Raw genomic sequence first — 18405 nt, 5'->3', positions numbered from 1 at the left:
GATAAACCTGACCCTTACTCCTACGTCTTGGCGGGGCGGTCAATGTCAGCAGAACCCGGTAAACAATTAGCTCACGTAACACGCTCACTGCTGGACCACGACACGCTCCTTTTCCTTCCCATTACACTCCTTCGTCCAGCCCACCAACAGAGCCAACCCATTCAAGATACCCAAGACCGCAAGGGGCCGGAGAGAAGGGTAAAACAAAAAAAAAAGAACATGGATTACCAAAAACTCTCCCTGGCAGTCCTGCTCTTCGCCGCCTTGTACGGAATCTACACCATCCTCGAAGCCAATCTCGAATCGTTTTATATTTTCAATCCACCCCAATTACACAAGATTGCCCTCAGTGCCATCGACCAACATGGCAATAATACGCAAGCCATTGTCTCCGATATCATCTCGCAACTCTCCGCTATCGACTCTATCAAACCCCATCTCAATTTTCAAGAAGAATGGATTTTCAATAATGCTGGAGGTGCAATGGGTGCTATGTATATTATTCACGCCAGTGAGTTTCCCCCCAACCCCCTCCAGTTATCTATCTTTTCCCTAGTCTGCTTTTCTTTTTTCTCCTTTCAAACCCCCAAAGAGAGAGAGAGGAAAAAAAAATCAACCAAAAAGAAATAAACCAACCCCCAATTTTCTTTCCATATACATACATCTATTCTCCCCTAACCAAAACCCCCCACCCACAGGCATAACCGAATACCTCATCATCTTCGGCACATCCATCGGAACCGAAGGCCACACCGGCCGACACACAGCAGACGACTACTTCCACATTCTCACAGGCACTCAACTGGCCTACGACCCTTCCACAAACCCCTACGAACCAGAAATCTACTCTCCGGGAAGTGTACATCATTTGCGACGAGGGGAGGTCAAACAGTACAAAATGGAAAGTTCGTGTTTTGCGCTCGAGTATGCGCGAGGTTGGATTCCGCCTATGATGGGATTTGGGTATGCGGATACGTTTAGTAGTACGTTGGATTTTGGGACGTTGTGGAGGACGACGGTGGTTACGGGGAGGGAGATGGTGGGGAATTTGGGGAGGGGGAAGTTTTAGGTGAAATTTGAGGTGGTGGTGGTGGTGTTGTTGTTGTTGTGATGGAGGAGCGGGGAGAGTGGACGTTTGTTTTGAGTAGATGGGTAAGATGGGATGGGGAAAGAGATGTTCTTTATGTGTAAGAAAAGTATAGAGTTGGAACTTTTTAAATAAGAAATTATTTGGGGTGGCGCTGAAGCTATGCTGTTTTTCTGCTGGTGCAAGAACGGCACGGAGAGAGTAAAGGTACAACAACCTCACTCACTCTCACTCATTCGCCCTCTAGCTTCACAAGTTCAGACAGTACCACTACCCTACCGTAGGTACTTTTACACACACAGACCTGCCACGTGCTATTATAATTCCTCCCAATCCAGATGCCTCCTCACATCTAACCAATAGGCATCTGGTCCACCACCACCAACATGATCATGATGATGATGGTCATCATCGCTATCACTTCCTCCTCCCACTCCCCTTCAGATTCCCACACTCCCTCCGATGCAACGGCTCATCCGGCCAAGTCCAACCTCTCGCTCGTTTACTGACCCTCTTATCCTGCAAATTCACTTTCGGCATCCAATCATCTCGGGGCAAATGTTTGCGTCTTGTCATCGCAGTCGGCCCGCCCACTTCAGCTTTCCAATGGAATTGTCCTGGAAAAGGTTGTTCTTTCGCTAACATGTGAAGATACCATAACGCCAGTCCAGCTGTCATTTTCAAGCTGTCGCACTGTCCATTCTCGTCGGGAGAGTTTGAAGCGGAGACTTGCACGGGAGGGGAGACTTCGAGGTAGCCGAAGAAGGGGACATTGTTGTCAGCAGTATGGTCGGAGTGCGATGGAGATGCAGGTCCACCCATTCGGACACAAACGACTTCGATTTCTGTCATGATGAAGCCATATCGCGTGCCGTGCTCTCGCATAAAACGATGTAGGTGAGCCAAGTGTTCGAGATATCTGATCTTGTCGATGGGAGACCCGTTGCGATAGCCGGAATTCCATTGGTTGTAGGATTTGACAATCCCCACCACACGACCTCTTCCATCTCCGTAAATCGTCTTTTCGCCATCAGACTGGTAGTTGGCAATAAATTCTGGCTGTTGTCGTGTACTGAGACCTGGGCGCAAAGTTCGCATGGCAATGTGCTTCTCACCTTGGGCGACTTTGAGTGCCGCATTGACTTTAGTTGCGTGGTGCAAGGCGCATATTTCGGTCAGCTGGGCGGAGGACTCGGGTGACAGGTTGACCGGGGCCGGATTTGGAAGAGCCTTCATGGACACGTCGATATTGAGGAGGTCGAGTAGACCTGGGATCGAAGAGATTGTGTCGACTGTAAAATCGGACCAGGTCCTGAGGTTGCGAATATCGAACCAGAAATGGCTCACTTGGCTTGTGTCTGGTTTAGCGACCTTTTGAATAAGCGACGGGGCCGGATTTGGTTCAGTGAGGTAGTCCATGACTGTTGAAGTGGGGCTAGGGACATCGGACTGCACATGCAGATCAGCCTCGACTGATAACCGTGACGGTCTTGCGGGTGGACTGGCTGTTCGACGATGATTGGGATAAGACTGCATCTGTCCGCTTGGAGTGGCAATAGGTGCTAGGAAGCTCATTGCTGACGGTGTCCTCGAGATGTAGTTTGACACAGGTAGTGCTTGAGAGCTTGGACTTTGTCGATAGGTAGGATAGCCATAGCGGCTGAGCATGGCCGCATCGATGCTGCTAGAGGACACATTACGAGAGTGTGATCGAATATTCGATATATGAGAAGAGGAGATTGAGCGCATGTTGTTCATGTCAGGACGGCTCATCCCTTGTTGGTGCGCCGGTGCAGGCGAGAGGATCCTGTCATGGCCATATGGACTTGTTGACCTCCGATCCGTTGCAGAGTGCGGCAAGGCTGGCCCAAATTTGCCAGAAAGGACATTGGCGGGCAATGAGGCTGTTCGATTGTGCGAGTGAAGCTGTGAAGGGTGATTACAGCCAGACTCAGTCAGCTGATCTTGGTATCGTGGCTTGGGCAGTAGTCGTGAGCCATATTCGCGAGCAATCATGGGCGATCGAGGTGGTGTAATATTCGCTACGAAGTCTGTTGGTGGAGACCAGTCCTGCGGAAAATATGCTCCATGGGGACCCACACTGCCACCGGGACATTGCAGATTATCGTGGCCATAGAGATCGAATTCAGCAGGTGGCGTCAAGTCTCGATAGTCCATCTTGGTTATGAAGTGGCTTCCAGAGCCGCTCTCGATTGGCCGTAAAGGGTGTGGTGCTATTAGACAGTAATGCAATAGACTAGCGTGGGCAGGAGTCCAGCTCCGAACGGATACAATAAGAAAATCGCACCAAGGTCAGAAAGAAACAAGGAGAGTCGTCGAGCTCGTCACCAGCGTCAGCAATGCAAGTGCAACAGTCAGTGGTATCTGTCGAAGAAAAAAAAAGAGCAAGATGGCGCGCGGGTATAGGTGATTCCTATATGCACGAAAGATTGATCCAGACCGAGTAGTATGACCATCAGCTCACCAGCTCTGAAACGGACAACAGCAGACATCCGTGCGCAAGCCTAGCATCCTGCTGTGCTCCATTTGGGGCATGTCGAGCAATTGATGCAAGAGGCTAATGCCCGGAAAAGGCCGTTGAAACGGCTCGCAGCGTGGACGAGGATCCTCCTGGGTTTCACCAGAAGGCGGTCTGCTGGGTCAGCCATGGGGCGACATGGCGAAATGCCATCATTGTGGTCTTGAAAGAAGGAAGCCGAGTGGCTGCATCGAAGTCCGTTGCTAACTTTGGCCGACAAGCAAACGCTGGAGAAGGCGGTTAGCAAGATGAAACAGCCTCCACCGTGACCCGGTCCGGTAGATGCATTATGCAACACTCGCAGCGAGGTACGTGGATGGGGAGATGTTGGCGGTTAAAGAGAGGTTGAGAGGATGAGAAGAGGTTGGAGGTGGAGCTCGGCGCGTGCAATGGAGAAAAGAGCGCGTAGAGAGTCTTGGCTCATTCCAGAGTCTTGATTGGTCGGGCTTCCCCCACAGAGTTTCGAGGTTGCATTCGAACTCTTCTGCATCAAGAAGCTTCCCTCCAGGGCCCAACATGCACTCATGCAGTGGACAGCTCTCGAGTGTTTCGGATGTGCGCCATCCTGTGAGTCACCTTTGACTTCACCTCTTGCAGCTGCACGATATCATGTACTCAAGCACTCGCGAAAATATTACCTTCAAGACACGTCTGCCTACGTGAACCGCGTCTGCTCACGCGTAGCATCTCGCGTGGGCGGCATCTCATCTCGCGAGGTTGACGCGTGCGCATCAGTCGATTATCAGGCTCGGAGCAAAGCCAAGGCTGGCTCGAGGGCAGCACAGGACCATATAGTAGCGAGATATACTCTCGTTGCCGTGACTTGCTGACGACAATCGCCGCAACGCCTTAGAGCGAGCAAAAGGGCAGAACAGACAAGAAGATGGAACGAGGAGCCAATGCCAGCACAACCTTCCAACTGTGAAAATATTTTGATACATAGGTAGTCCAAGTACGAGGGAATTATGCAGGAGACACACCCCCTTCGCCAGTTTGCTCTGCAGGCTTTCTGACGTTGTGAAGTCCGTGTTCCAATCACGATACCATCTCGGCTCTCTCACTCTGTCCTCTTGTCTCTCGTTAGGCGCCCACATCTTAATCATAAAATCTAAAGTCCAAAAAGCAGTGTACAATTTCCAAATCCATCTCCTCGCGTCACCAGCCGCAAATCTACGCCTTGAACCAGCAATATTGACCGTAAGTGTCACCATATCGGTAACACTTGAGAGTGAAGAGTTCGTTGTTCTACACGACAATTAGTAAATGGATGCCTTCTAGTTTCCGAGGTTTCTGCAAGGGTTGTGACTTACAATCGTGTCACCGTCGATATAATCCAACTCGTTTGGCATGCATGCGCGATTATCATAATAGCTGAACCGGACACGGGCTGGGATATCATCCCTGTAGTCGTTGCAGGCTTTTTCAGTAGCCCAATCGACTTGAAGCTGGAGACATGAGGTGAGTATGGGGACTCGTATCTATGTTGGGGAAAGTGAACTCACGCCGGTGTTGCTGTCGTGGCATTTGCATCTCTTATATTTGGCGGCCTCGACGATTCCAGCAACTGATGCAAGGGTGATGATGATGCTCCTAAACAGCATGATTGGTATCGAGTTGTTGTAGAGGTGGAAGTGGTGGAAGTGGTGGAAATGTCTGTTTGCTAGATATCGTTGTGACGAGCGGGCTTTGGGGAGGATATTTATTAAGGGCTTCCAGGAACATGATTAGAAGTGCGACATCTCTAGCCATCTCTAGTCCGCTTGACGATGCGCAATATGGAGCCCACGAGTGACTACACTTGCGAACACTGGAAGATGTTCGGAAACCTATTTTGTCTCACGCTATCGTGAATACGCGAGGAGTGTCGTCCGACCCAGGGGTCCAAGCGTCGGGGTGGTGTTTGTGTTTGTGCTTGTGTTCACACGTGCAGCTCCTTGTCGATGGCGTTCAGAGCGGCGAGCAGAGGCAACGACGCGATTTAGCGCACCTTACGTGACGCCGATGTACCCAAAATCAGCCTCTGCTATAGACGGTGCCGGTTGTAGAATTGTTGCACTTGTCAGTGCTCGCCAAGAGACCTGCAACAACTGCTCAAGCAGTGAGCCGTCGTCCCTAGATCGATGAATTTCTATCACTATGAACAGCATGATGGAGCAGATCTTGAGACGCCAATCACAATAGTAGCATGCGGGTATGACTCCACGTGGAAGTGAATAGCAAGATGCTTGATTCCTCTGATTGCATGAGTTCTTCGTACTCGTTACGCAGACGATAAGACCACAACCGAGACCGCCAGTGTGGCAGACTGGGAGTGTGCAAGACTTTAGTAGAAAATGTGCCTGATAATCGGGGTGCCACCGGTCAAGCTAGATCAGAGCCAGACCGATGCTTGGGAGCCTGTTATATTCGTCGAGATGAACTACTTGTTGGAACGGTATCACTGGTCCGTAAGTCTATACCATGCTGAGAGTTCGTCGCGACGTGGAGCATATGGGGAGCAGGGGTAGAGCGAGAATAGTCGCAGTTTTTTCTGCTTGTTCTGAACATGGTTGCACCACTGCATAGTCAATAGTGGTGGAGAAGTTAGGCTAAACAAGCGTAGATCTGGCACCACTTCGTGGTGGTTTAGACGGTGGGCTTCAGTGCGAGCTCAGAGGTGTTCGGATGACCCAAAATAGCGAGTGAAGTTGTACGCACGCAGAACGCATTGTCGTTCCGTGACTGATTTGCGTCGCCGGTCGTGTGATATGTGGTGACGGTGAAGTCAGATGAAGCTGAGGTTGTATTCCACCTCAGGTTCGAGGTTGACTTTGGTACTAGGCCGTAAAAGGCCTAGATTGCAGAAATGACGAACATGAGACTTGGCGGCCTGTTTCCAATAGACTGTTCGGTGGCATTCTAGAAGCACTCTTCCCAGGTCAGTAGCGTCGACGGCACGCATTACACATTGTTGTGAATCGTTCTAGGAGGCAGTGTGATGCGCCACTATGTCCTGTCTGCAACGATACCGTATACCATCCTCGAACCAGACCCAGACCTGATCATCCACCGCCATGGATGAAGTCACGACGCCTGCGCTCCAGTGGACATCACAGTACACTATTTCGGCGCCGGCTCCTGGACAGAAACTACTGGGCGACAAGATCTTGCTGCCGCCGTCAGCACTGGAACAGCTGCTCAGTGCATCGTCTAGCGCTGCTGCCGAGAGTGCGCGTCGAAGTCTGCCCCAGTACGACCCGTACAACTCCTCGACGTTCTCGGCCTACCGCCAGGCCGAATCGCAGTATCAGGATCAGAGACAGCAGCTGCCGCACCCGCTGACATTCCGCTTAGTCAATCCCGATAACGGCAGGGTGGTTTATGCTGGTATCCGCGAGTTTTCAGCTGAGGATGGACAGGCGGTGCTGAGTCCATTTCTGCTCGAGACGCTGGGCATTAGTAGTGTAGCTGTTGGAGACCAGCAATATGGCATGGAACGTGATCCGAATACCAGCGTAGCGGCGACTCCCTCTATCACAGTCCACGCTCGACAGTTACCCAAAGGCACCTTCGTGAAGCTGAGACCTCTAGAGCCCGGCTACGATCCCGAGGACTGGAAAGCGCTCTTGGAGCAACACCTACGCGCCAACTATACGACGCTTACCAACGGCGAAGTGTTAGTAGTGCCAGGTGGTCGAGGCAATGGAGGCAAGAGAGAAGAATTCAGGTTTCTGATCGATGGCTTCAAACCAGAAGTAGACGGCATTTGCGTCGTGGATACAGATCTCGAAGTGGACATTGAGGCGCTAAATGAAGAACAAGCTCGTGAAACGATGAAACGTATAGCGGCGAAGATGGCAAAGCAGCCAGGCACGGAACATGGTAGCTCTCCTGGTGGGGAGCTCGATCTATTCAAGGAGCACTATGGCCAAGTTCTGCCTGGAGAATATGTTGACTATCAGCTGCCGTCATGGAATCGCACGCAGGCGCTGGAGCTCGAGCTGGACGTTGATGACGATGAGGAGGATGTCAATTTGCTTGTCAGTCCTTTGTCTGCTACACAACGAGCAAAGCCACGGGTCGATGAGTATGTATTCGGAGATCTCGATCCTCGGCCAACTAAGCGTATTCGCCTCGAACCTACGAACGCAGAGCTTGAGCATGCAGAGGAGATACAAGTGTCTGTCTGGGCATTCACGCCCAGCCGCGAAAGCAATGTCCATGCTCCGAACACCGCATCGACAGTAGAGCCGCGGCACTTTACGCTTCGTGCCAGGCACATCAATGTGCCAGCCAATGCGATACTAGCAGATACTAAGCCACAGGCATCCCCAAATGATGGTGATGTTCAGTGTAAGAATTGCAAACAGTGGGTACCCCAAGCGCGATTGATGCTGCATGAGAACTTCTGCCTACGCAATAATCTCCTGTGTCCCAAAGGCTGCGGGCAAGTATTTCAAATGCGTTCGCCAGAGTTTGAGCGACACTGGCATTGTCCCTATGAAACATGTTCCTCATTCGGCAATACTCAGTCATCACGTCAACAGCACGAAACCATCATACATCCGACAGAAGTTCTCCGCTGTGAGTGCTGCAGTACTGCCGAGACATTCTCTACCTTTCCGGCTCTCGCTCACCACCGAACCTCGACATGCCCTGGGAAGCTCATTTTATGTCGCTTCTGTCATCTCGAGGTACCACAGGAAGGCGACCCTGACGTACCAAATGCAGAAGCTCTGCTGTCTGGCATGACGGTTCACGAACTCGCTGACGGAGCGCGTACCACAGAGTGCCATCTCTGTCAGAAGATTGTGCGCCTTCGAGATATGGAAACACACTTGAAGAACCACGACCTCGATCGGTTCGACCGACCAGCGCCGGTGCCATGCCGTAACGTCAATTGTGGCCGGACTCTAGACACGTGCTCGAAAAGCGGTGACACACGAGCTGGCTCACGCATGGGACAAGGGCCTGGCAACGATGTAGGCCTCTGTTCAGTCTGCTTTGGCCCCCTCTACGTGAGTCTTCATGACCCTGAGAATAAAGCTCTCCGCCGTCGGATCGAAAGACGGTACCTCCAGCAGCTACTCACAGGCTGTGGCAAATCTTGGTGTCAGAACGAATTCTGTAAGAGTGGTCGGAAGAAGATGGATCTCCACAATAGCATCACTACCAAAGATGCTCTGCCCATGATTAAGCCTTTCCTTGCTGGTCTCACCGAAGCAGGCCACGCGACACCTCTGCACTTTTGCGTCGACGAGGGTAGCCAGAGGAGACGGAACCTGGCTGCAATGCTTGCCGCAGAAGATGGAGGGCCCACTGGGAAAGGTGGCTTTGGCTTCGAGTGGTGTGTGGGAGCACTTGAAGCAGTCGATGCTGGTGATGTCGATGCTGCACGAGCCTGGCTCAAGAATTGGGCGCCTACACGAGCGGAAGCGAGGAAATGATACGAAATGAAATGAATGATGAGCACTCCACAAATGATAAAGTGTTGCATGTGTAGATGATAGAAACAAAAACGATAAAGTTACAGTAAGTTAACGATATTGTATACCCGTGTGACCGTGTCTGAAGAATTGTTCATTGAGTATTTCGATTTGTAGATGACCGCTGCCGAATCGAGCCAAATCAGAATTCTCCAACTGGACACGACAACTATCTGCAATGTACAATCTTATCCAACTGTTCATGCAAATGCTCCTAGTGCCACGACTTATGTTCGATCGCTCTTCAGGAAACTTAAGGACGAAATAGGTACCTGTAGTTTTCTCCTGGAGCCAATCAGAGACCAAGGACGGGGCTTTGAGCTTGGCAACGAAGGATAGCGTTTACCTTAGTAGGTACCTTACCTTTACTCACCCAGCTTACCTCCCTCCTACTTCAAGTACAGATCAAAGCAGCTCGGCCAATGCCCCCATCCAAAAGACCCAGACGATGCACATCTCACGATTCACACGAATTATCAACACATCTCTGAGACAACCGCATCTGGTCCGGAGCTTTGCAATACAACATCGCGCACGTCGTTTTGTCCCGAGTATGTTTTTCCCTCTCTTTCTCGCGTAAGCGCAGAGACCTACCTATCGACTAACGCGGATTTCATACCTAGCTTTCGACCCCTACTCTTACTCGCGAGGACGCTGGCTAGACCGAGACGAACAACGACAGAAGGCCAGAAGACGGGAATTCAACTTTGACGCTTTGCTGGACGTGGCGGTGAAATGCAGTGTCGGTGCTCGTCAAGTTGTGGCCTGTGAGAAAAGAGAAGGCGGATTCAATCGTGTGTTTGTCATCGAGTTTGACAATGGAGCAAAGGTTGTTGCCAAAGTGCCCATGCAATACGCTGGTCCAACTGCTTTGACGACAATGTCGGAAGTGGCGACCTTGAGATATGGTATGATGATTGTTATTCGGCATCCCTAACCACCCACCCGATAAACAATTCCATAAGCTGACATACTGTGTGCGACAAAGTGAAGGACAAGACATCTGTGCCTGTCCCTCAGATCCTCGCATGGAGCTCGAAATCTGAAAGCGGATCCGTGGGCACCGAATATATCATCATGGAACACATGTCTGGCGTCGCTCTGAAAGACAACTGGAGCCAGATGACCGAGCTACAGCAAATTCAGGTCATCGAATCCATAGGGATACTTGTGAAAGAACTTTGCGCTCTCAACTTTACAGCATATGGCTCGCTTTACCTCAATACAGCAGCAGAGAAGCCCTCAGAGGCGCACGCCATTGATGATGAGTATTGCATTGGTCCACATTGTGGTCGACAATTCTGGGGGTATAATGATGACCTCGCAACTCAAGTCGCGATCCCTCTGGGGTGTCAAGGTCCATGTGAGTTTGCATTCAGCTTCGCTTTTTCGTCTATGTCAGCTGAACTCTTGCAGGGCAAGCCTTGTCTACCTTGTTCGCAGATCTCACCAGTATCAGCGAGGTAACTGTCCAGCAGCGTGGATCTTCTTCTTCTTCTTCTTCTTCCCAAGAAGAAAAAGTGGTTGTGGAAGATCATCTGCGGCTTCTGGAGACGAGTAGGAAGATGTTAGAAGTCGTTGGGAACACTACAACCTTCCAGGAGGAGTTCTGCAGTCCTGCACTGCTACACCCCGACTTAAACGCACGCAACATCTTCGTCGACCCGGACGATCCGACCAAGATTTTGGGTATCATTGACTGGCAGTCCGCTGCCATTGAGCCTGCTTTTGTTCATGCTGTCGACCCGCCGGATTTCGCCTCGGAGCCAGTATTAGACAAGACACTCGACGCCGACGCCCTCGGTGATGAGTCCTCCCACGAGATCCAAACCCACGCTCAACGCTGCAAAAAAACTTGGGGCGTCATGGCTTCTATTTGTCCCAAATTGGGCAAAACTTCAACTTTCAACCCTAATCTCTGCCGCTATCTTGCCGGCGTGATTTCAGGATGTTCTGATGATGCGACTGTTCTTCGTTCGTTACTGACCAATACGAGCCATGAGTGGAGCGAGCTTGACGTTCCAGAGGACATACAATGTCCCTACCAACCCACCCCCTCAGAAACAAAATCCCTGAATATACAACTCGACCACCAAGAATCCACGCAACGCCTGCGCGCGTATCTCTCCAGATTATTACGCTGTGAAACAGATGGCTGGATCGAAGAAGAAAAATGGAACGAGGATCTCATTTCTGTCTATCGAGAGCAATATGCTGGGTTTGTGAGTGCTTGCATCGCTAGTCGGGAAGGGGACGAAAGTGAAGCAGACGCGCGAAAGAATGCGGAGAAGTTGTGGCCGTTTGATTTGAGATGATACCTGGGTCCTTACCTTAGGTACCTGCAAACCTTTTAGGAGGTAAGGTCTAATTAATTACAACGTACCTGAGCCTCTCCCAGTGGGCTAGGAGGTACGCTCGTATGGGAAGACTCAATAGACTACATGTATTGATGTACCTTGGACATTGGTGACGAAGTCACGAAACACATCTCGGGATTATCAGACGTTATTGTTACTGCGTAACTGCGATGAAATTGAACTGCGATGAAAATCTCTAATTATTAACTCTAATTTCATAATTTTCGTCCCACTACCTCATGTTGTCATGTGTACAAAATACACCATAGTCGTGCACATTCATACATATATACATCATCATCATCCTCTTTTACTCTATACAAACGCATCTATCCAGCCTGGTAGACACCCAAAGCCACCACATGTGGGTTAATCATCGACAGGTTGAACGGAGTAAGGAACATATCCGTATCCGTCAACGCGACAAACATGGTATCGTTGACGATGCCTTGTCCACCCTCATAGACAGTGCCGGCGGGCTGGTAGGTGTAACCCTCGTTGGGTCCGGTAATGGTCAGAGGGGTGTAGGTCAAGTTGAGCTGAGCGGCCCAAGCGACAAACTTGGGTTCACCTGCGCTGGTAGAGGTGGTGTAGCTGTTGTTGGGACCGACAGCCATACCGGGAGCGTCCCATAGGAAGCGGACTTGCTTGCCGGGGAAGGAGAGAGGCTCGGAACGGTTGTGGGTGATAGCAGGACCGCAGCCGTAGCCTGGGTGTTCGGTGGCGTTGACGTTAATGCAGGAGTCCTTTTGTGCGGGAATGGTCGCAGGGCTGGAGGTGCGGTTGTCCACGCGCTCGTAGTCGGCGGTGTCGTTGGGTGAGAAGCGGTTGATGTTGGCCTGGTTGACGACGTGCAGGTTGGGGAAGTTTTGCCATGCGAGACGGGTGGTTCCCTCGGGACAGCTGGAGATGTACTGTGCGAGGAAGGTCCAGGCCCAAGATTGTGGGATACCAGTCTCGAACCAGACCGGCATGGGGTGCAGACCACTCATCTGGCGGAAAATCATCTCCTGACGAGCCTCGGTGGCGATGGACTGAGCGAGCAGCTGTCCGACCTCACGAGAGTCGAGGTGGTTGATGAAACCCCAGACACCACTCTCTCCCCAGCGGGTCAATTGCTGGTTGAAGTCGACGAACTCACGCACGTTGGTGTATGGGTAATTGTAGGTGCATTGTGGGGGAGCGGTCTCACCCAGCATGTTGCTCAAGAGTGTGGCGTGTCCTTGCTCTTGCTGTGCCATGAACTGGATCAAGGAGATGTCCTCTGGTCCGAGACCAGCAGCAGCGAAGTCCTCCTCGGAGAAGGTTGCCACGGCGTTGTTGAAGGTATCCAGCTCGATCCACTCCTGGTAGAGGCCCAGAGTGATGGACTCGTAATCGAAGTCGCTCTCCACCATGTAGCGTGGAAGAGAGCCATTGGTGCCGAGACCACCTGCGGGAGTGTAGGGTGCTGGCTGAGGGTTCTGCAGCAAGCCATTCGTGTTGTAGTAGGTGGCTGTTGGGTTCGGTGGCAAAGTGCCGACGCTCGATGCGAGGACACTGTTGGAAACAGCGCCGGTGACAGTGGCGGTACCCTCGAATGGTCCGTGAGTGGTTGTACCAGTCACATAGCGGGATCTCTGAGGAGCACCGTTCAGTGGACCGGTGACAGAGGTGGCCACAGCAGGAATCTGCGAGTCTGGTCCAAACACGCTGGGGACGACGGTGAGCGGAGTGGGCTGCTCGCTCGCGTATGGGGCATCGGCATTGATGTAGCCGTCAACATTGCCCGATTGATCGGCGGCATTGCCATTGCCATCGCCACTGCCACTGCCACTGTCACTGCCACGGGTACTGCCACTGTATGCAGCAGGAGTGGGTGCCGTGGATACTGCTGCTGCTGTTGTCTGTGCAATAGCAGTCGCACTGCTTGCCGCTCCGTATGCTGCTATAATATGAGGTTAATGCTAAGCTCTCTGAGGATCGATATAAAAGCTCGGTATGTACTCACGAGCTTGCACTTGTCCATCAGGCAATTGGCTGACTTGGGGAGCCGGAATGGCAGCGGCAACGCCAGCCAGAGTAATGAGTGAGCGCAACATGTTGATCAACCGATTGCTCTCTCAAAGGGAATGAGACGAAGGGAGGATGATGAACCAACAAGGCAGAATGGGGCGAGACGCGAGTGGTATATAGACAATGACAGCATGGTCGGTGCTTGGACCGTGTAGCAAGGTCAGCGTCATGGATAGATTCATGGCATGTCTGATAGTTTTGTGCATCATCAGTGCTTCTCTTGTAGCGAGGTCGGAAGTGCACTACTGGACAGGGAGATACGACATATCTCCTACTAGAGTAGAACAATTGTGTGGCCGCCACCAGATGCGCTGATGGAAGAAGCTCGTTGGCTGTTTGCCGGGCAGGCGGTTGGTGCCATGCCATCAGCCATCTACAGTATGCTGCCCTGTCCCGATCGTGTACGTGTACCTCCACGGGTGACATCGACGGACATGCGTGGGGATTAGGTACAGTATTACGCAAGATGCATTTTCCATTTGCATTTATTTTTTTGTTCGAATTTAAAAAAAAAATAAAAAAAATCAGATGAATTAATAATCCTCCTTTGCCATGAGGTGTTGAGAATTTTGGGGAGAGTTTCTGTACCTGCACCAGCTCCATCGAGTCTCGCAGGCCTAGTGACATCTGCAGACCCCAAGCGGGTATAGCGTTGAGTTGTAATGCATACATGTAGTGGTCACCGACACGTCACGACTCACGACGACAGTGACGACTTTCCCACTTTCCATTGCGACTCAACATGGACGGCTGCTGGTGATTTCTTCTTACTCGAATGGTGGGGCCGATTAGCCGCCGGCAGCAGTTTCCGGGGCGTGAGATGTATGCCATCCAACTACCAATTTTTGGTTTCGATGTCGATGTCGATATCGTTGCGAGTCGCCCGCGGAGCAGGGCTAGGAGGTCCTACTTGTAGGTTAATGATGGTACGAGGGACAGTACAGGATAGCAAAAGACGAAAAAGACGCATATGGGAAGTGCATTCTCGATACATGCCCCGATGCATGCCCGTGCGGTAGAGTGCATGCGGTGACTGAGATGGAAATACCTGACTCCATGACGTTCAACTGACGTGCCGAGATGGGGATGTTCAACGTGCAGCAGATTATGCTCGAGGCGAATTGCATTTTCAAGGTCAAGAGAAGGATCTCGGGTGATATTTCCGCATTGATGCTGTATCGAGCGAGCGAAGAAGAAGAAGAAGAAGGCCTTAAGATCTGTAGGTATTCACCGATCCCATATCTTGGCGTTCAGACTGCGAGCTGCGCTATAACGCCATCTTCTCCACTACCCACTTGCCACCGTCTACAAGAAACTTGCCCGTAACCACACCATACCTATCCCTATAATAAGTGAGTAGGAAGTGTGCCTTATAGGTACCTCCTACCTTACTCAACAGACTAGGCTATTGTTCTTTACTACCTTACCTACATGTACCTCTAGGACAAGGTGTTTAGAGAGGAAGAAATAACGAAAAAAAAAAGGCTGAGGAGAGACAGAGAGAGAGACAGAGAGAGATAGAAGAGATATGAGATATCGAGGACGAAAAGGAATTTTGAAATCGTGATGATTACAATGACATATGATAAAAGATATGATCAGGTATGATATGATACTGGCCGGCCGGCTGGCTGGCTAGCTTCATGACCGATGAGAGGTCGAAGATGTGGAATCGCTAATCTACCACATAGGTAGCCAAGTGGCAACAGGATTGAAAAAAAAAGTCGAGGTCAACTCTGGCAGTTAGAAGGTACGAAAGTCTCTGGTCTTGCTGTGAAAAGACCTGGCGAAGACTGCTGTCTCATTGCTGTCGAGTTTCCGTACTTCGGTACGCGTGGTACGGGGAGCTCCGTACTCCCATGGTCGTATGATATAACCGCGCCCCCGTTGTTCGGTACTCCCCTCCTCTGTACGATGAGGACTTTTCAATGGGGTTCGAGAAGTGCCCGACAGCATGGAGAAGACGAAAGAAGACGTCTGCGCTACTACACGATAGGACTGGTTGCGGCGGAGATGACGGGTGTATGTGGCAGAGCTCCGCCAGTCCTGTGCGGGGCAACTCATGGTGAGCTCGCATTGCTTCGTGTGTCGCGCGAGCAGCATTGTACTTCGTTGGACCCGCACTCAGTGTACTGCTGTAACAGGAGTTTGGAGATCGGCTTCTTGCAGATCGGCCTGAATGGCATCCCTTTCTGATAGAGCAAATCAGCTCTGCTACCAACAGTATTAGATACTGCCAATACGCATGATTGAATATCCAGTCTTGCGAATTGCTTGGTATGAGTCTTTTGGTTCAAAGTCAGGTTGCTAAGTGCTCCAGTAGCTCATCTCAACCAGGTCTCGACTGAGCAGCTGCCCACTTCATCTGGATCCATTCATAGACAGCAGGACTATGGCTCCGTTCTCGTCCCGAGGGGCCTTGCCAGCTCATCCAAGCTGGTGTACTCGGCGCATTCCAATAGCGAAAGTGCCCATGAGATCGGAAGTGCTTGAACACGAAACGCACGCCAATGAGGAAGCCAATAATCATGGATAATTTGAAGCTTGTCATGAGATACGAGGTTTTCGTGACGACTGCTGTCACGGACTCGGAGACGCGGAGTACGTTGTGGTCACTGTCCAATGCAGCCACTCGAAAACGCGTAAAAAACTTATTCAGCGAGAGCTGGGAAAGGTCAAATGTATCTTCGAAACCCGTCTTGGGGATGACATCGAGGGCCGTCCAGAAGGGCTGTTCGTGCGGCACAGCAGAATCCTCGCTCTTGCTGCGCAGCTCCTCGACACCATCTACATCCAAGTCGGCAGTTCCCTCCAAGGACCAGAATGCCACGTCCGTGGCGCCGTTCCAGCTCACAGAAAGTGCATTGCCATTCATCGCAATCTGAGGCGGGTCCTGGGGCCTGCCATGCCAGACAAAAGTTTTGGTCGATCGATAAGACTTCATGCGCTCGAAATAGTAGTACCACGAAGCACCCAGGTGGGTTTCGCATAACAATTCTCCATCAGGCGAGTACTCGGAATAGGCTGCGGCAGAGCCCCATCCCACGAACATGTTCTTGGTACCCGGGAGCTGCTGGGCCGAGCCCTGCGACGACGCGAGAATGCCTTGCAAGGAGGTCATGGCGTGCACCAGCTTCGCAGTCTTCTTCTCCAGATCAAGCTGTATCATGAGAACTCGACTTTCAGGCGCATCGCGATGCATGGGACCAGCTTTGCTATTATCGAACAATGACAAGATACCTTCCTCTTCGGAGATCCAGCGAGCGTCGTGTTGCCACTTGAAGTTGGTCGCTTGTCCATCGGAGAGATCTTCGAACTGGTTTTCACGACCGCCAAGAATCCAGAGTGTTTCGCCGGTGGGACTGATGCACATAACATGGTGGAAATGTCGTGAGGAGATGATGTAGTTGCCTTTCGAATCCTTGTCTACACTGTTCAAATGGTAGAAGTCGAAGGGAATGCTCTCACGGTAGCCACCGAAAGGGTTGGTCATGTAGGTGTCTGCCGGTTCAAAGTGATCCAGTGCGCTCCATTGGAACAGCAGCTCGCCGGTTTCAATGTCGACTTCTTGAAACATATTGTTGACAACCCAGCCATGCTCGCCTCTCCCCATGCCCATTCGAGTCAGATTAGCATTGGTGGTGTCGTAGACGGTCAAGAGTGCAGTGTCGTTGTTGGTGATCTTGAACTCATGCAAATCGCCATGCAGACCGTCTCCAACAGCAGTGACCATTTTCACGACCTGATACGACTGATCGAGCAGAAAGTACACGCCTTTGCCAGAAGTTGCAGCTTTCTCACCCGACCACAGAGTGAGAAAGTCTTGACCCTTGTAACTCTGGACCTTGAGATTCGCCGCCGCACCGAAATCGTCGGACATCCAGACCAGCTTCCCATTCGAATCGAGTATCATGGGGCCCGATCGAGGCACGGAAGGTCCATTCGGGGTCAGAAGAACCAATCCTGCCTCACAACTGGGGTGCCATCGTAGTTGTCTCGCCCGCGGTCCTCCCAGGTGAAAGGAATTGTACTGTTCCAGGGGAAAAGCACCAAAAACTCCAATGTCGAAAAAAGTCGGATCCAGGCTCGGGATGAGGAAGGCAATCACTGGAAGAACGAGCTGATGAACCAGATAGAGGGTTGCTAGGAGTGATAATGTGATGAGGAGGCATATCACCGCCGCTCGGAGATATCTGATGGAAGAAGTCCAGGCCATAGCGACTAGGTAGCGGAAATAGGTAGGAATGACTGTTGATGCTGCTGCTGCTGCTGCTGCTCACCACATGGCGTGAGGAACGAGGCTTCTGAGGAGTACACAGCCCCCCCAAAGTCGACCTGTGTATTGCAACATTGAAATCGAAAGAGAGAAAGACGACTGGAGTTAGGTAGGAGGTACTACAACAAACAACAAGGTGGCATAGACTCCACTCCACAATGCTAAGCACCCACCGCGTGCCTAGTCAAGGTTTCCGGGCACACTTCCTGACCCGTTGGCCACTTGCAGCCGCCGGATCCACTCTGCCAAGCAGTGGCTCCGCTAGTTCTATGCACTCACAGAAATTCCAGGTCTCAACCGTGGCAGGGGAGTGAGGTGGCCCCCGAGTGGCCATGTTAATCAAGTTCCTAATCAAAGTTGGAGACGGGTGTGGGACATAGAGGCGCAGCTCGCCATACCTATGAGAGAATGAGTGTGCACTGGCAGCACTGGCAGCTGTAGCATATGAGCTGGTGCCAGCGTAGTGGGTGGCGGGTGGTTGGCATACTCACGGGGTGGGTACCTCCTACAGATTGGAAGGTGATTGAGATTTGCTTGATATTGTTCGCCTCCCGCCTCGTTTCACCAAAAGGCATCTCCGGCCAAGATAGATGATGCAGGTGCAGGAGCCACAGCTCGGCTCGGCG

At 51.5% G+C, this 18405-nt stretch overlaps 6 protein-coding genes across 6 annotated transcripts; 2 read left to right on the top strand and 4 right to left on the bottom strand.

The window, feature by feature from the left end:
* Window positions 1-89: 89 nt before the first annotated feature.
* SEPMUDRAFT_127018 (uncharacterized protein) lies at window positions 90-3459 on the bottom strand. The gene is made up of 2 exons (XM_016902116.1): window positions 699-3459; window positions 90-511 (listed from the first exon to the last, which is right to left on the bottom strand). Exon 1 carries the CDS (start codon window positions 3263-3265, stop codon window positions 1505-1507), a length of 1761 nt encoding a protein of 586 aa, XP_016759614.1. The 5' UTR covers window positions 3266-3459; the 3' UTR covers window positions 90-511; window positions 699-1504.
* Window positions 90-3459, top strand: SEPMUDRAFT_134634 (ERG2 and sigma1 receptor-like protein). The gene is made up of 2 exons (XM_016902651.1): window positions 90-511; window positions 699-3459. Exons 1-2 carry the CDS (start codon window positions 220-222, stop codon window positions 1067-1069), a joined length of 663 nt encoding a protein of 220 aa, XP_016759615.1. The 5' UTR covers window positions 90-219; the 3' UTR covers window positions 1070-3459.
* Window positions 3460-4796: 1337 nt separating this feature from the next.
* On the bottom strand, window positions 4797-5227 carry SEPMUDRAFT_109557 (uncharacterized protein; the record flags this gene model as incomplete). The annotated part of the gene is made up of 3 exons (XM_016900786.1): window positions 4797-4871; window positions 4937-5071; window positions 5129-5227. 3 exons carry the CDS (start codon window positions 5225-5227, stop codon window positions 4797-4799), a joined length of 309 nt encoding a protein of 102 aa, XP_016759613.1.
* Window positions 5228-9539: 4312 nt separating this feature from the next.
* SEPMUDRAFT_164982 (uncharacterized protein) lies at window positions 9540-11406 on the top strand (the record flags this gene model as incomplete). Its single annotated transcript, XM_016908142.1, has 4 exons — window positions 9540-9642; window positions 9715-9999; window positions 10080-10454; window positions 10508-11406. The coding sequence occupies 4 exons, from the start codon at window positions 9540-9542 to the stop codon at window positions 11404-11406; spliced, it is 1662 nt and encodes a 553-aa protein (XP_016759612.1).
* Window positions 11407-11635: 229 nt separating this feature from the next.
* SEPMUDRAFT_150406 (uncharacterized protein) lies at window positions 11636-13664 on the bottom strand. The gene is made up of 2 exons (XM_016906155.1): window positions 13439-13664; window positions 11636-13375 (listed from the first exon to the last, which is right to left on the bottom strand). Exons 1-2 carry the CDS (start codon window positions 13527-13529, stop codon window positions 11778-11780), a joined length of 1689 nt encoding a protein of 562 aa, XP_016759611.1. The 5' UTR covers window positions 13530-13664; the 3' UTR covers window positions 11636-11777.
* A 1390-nt stretch (window positions 13665-15054) lies between these two features.
* SEPMUDRAFT_150405 (uncharacterized protein) lies at window positions 15055-17838 on the bottom strand. The gene has a single exon (XM_016906154.1). It carries the CDS (start codon window positions 17717-17719, stop codon window positions 15833-15835), a length of 1887 nt encoding a protein of 628 aa, XP_016759610.1. The 5' UTR covers window positions 17720-17838; the 3' UTR covers window positions 15055-15832.
* Between the last annotated feature and the right edge of the window lie 567 nt (window positions 17839-18405).

The sequence above is a fragment of the Sphaerulina musiva genome, assembly GCF_000320565.1.
Source record: "Sphaerulina musiva SO2202 unplaced genomic scaffold SEPMUscaffold_7, whole genome shotgun sequence".
Classification (NCBI taxonomy): Eukaryota; Fungi; Ascomycota; class Dothideomycetes; order Mycosphaerellales; family Mycosphaerellaceae; genus Sphaerulina; species Sphaerulina musiva.
This window is presented reverse-complemented; position numbering and strand designations above follow the sequence as displayed.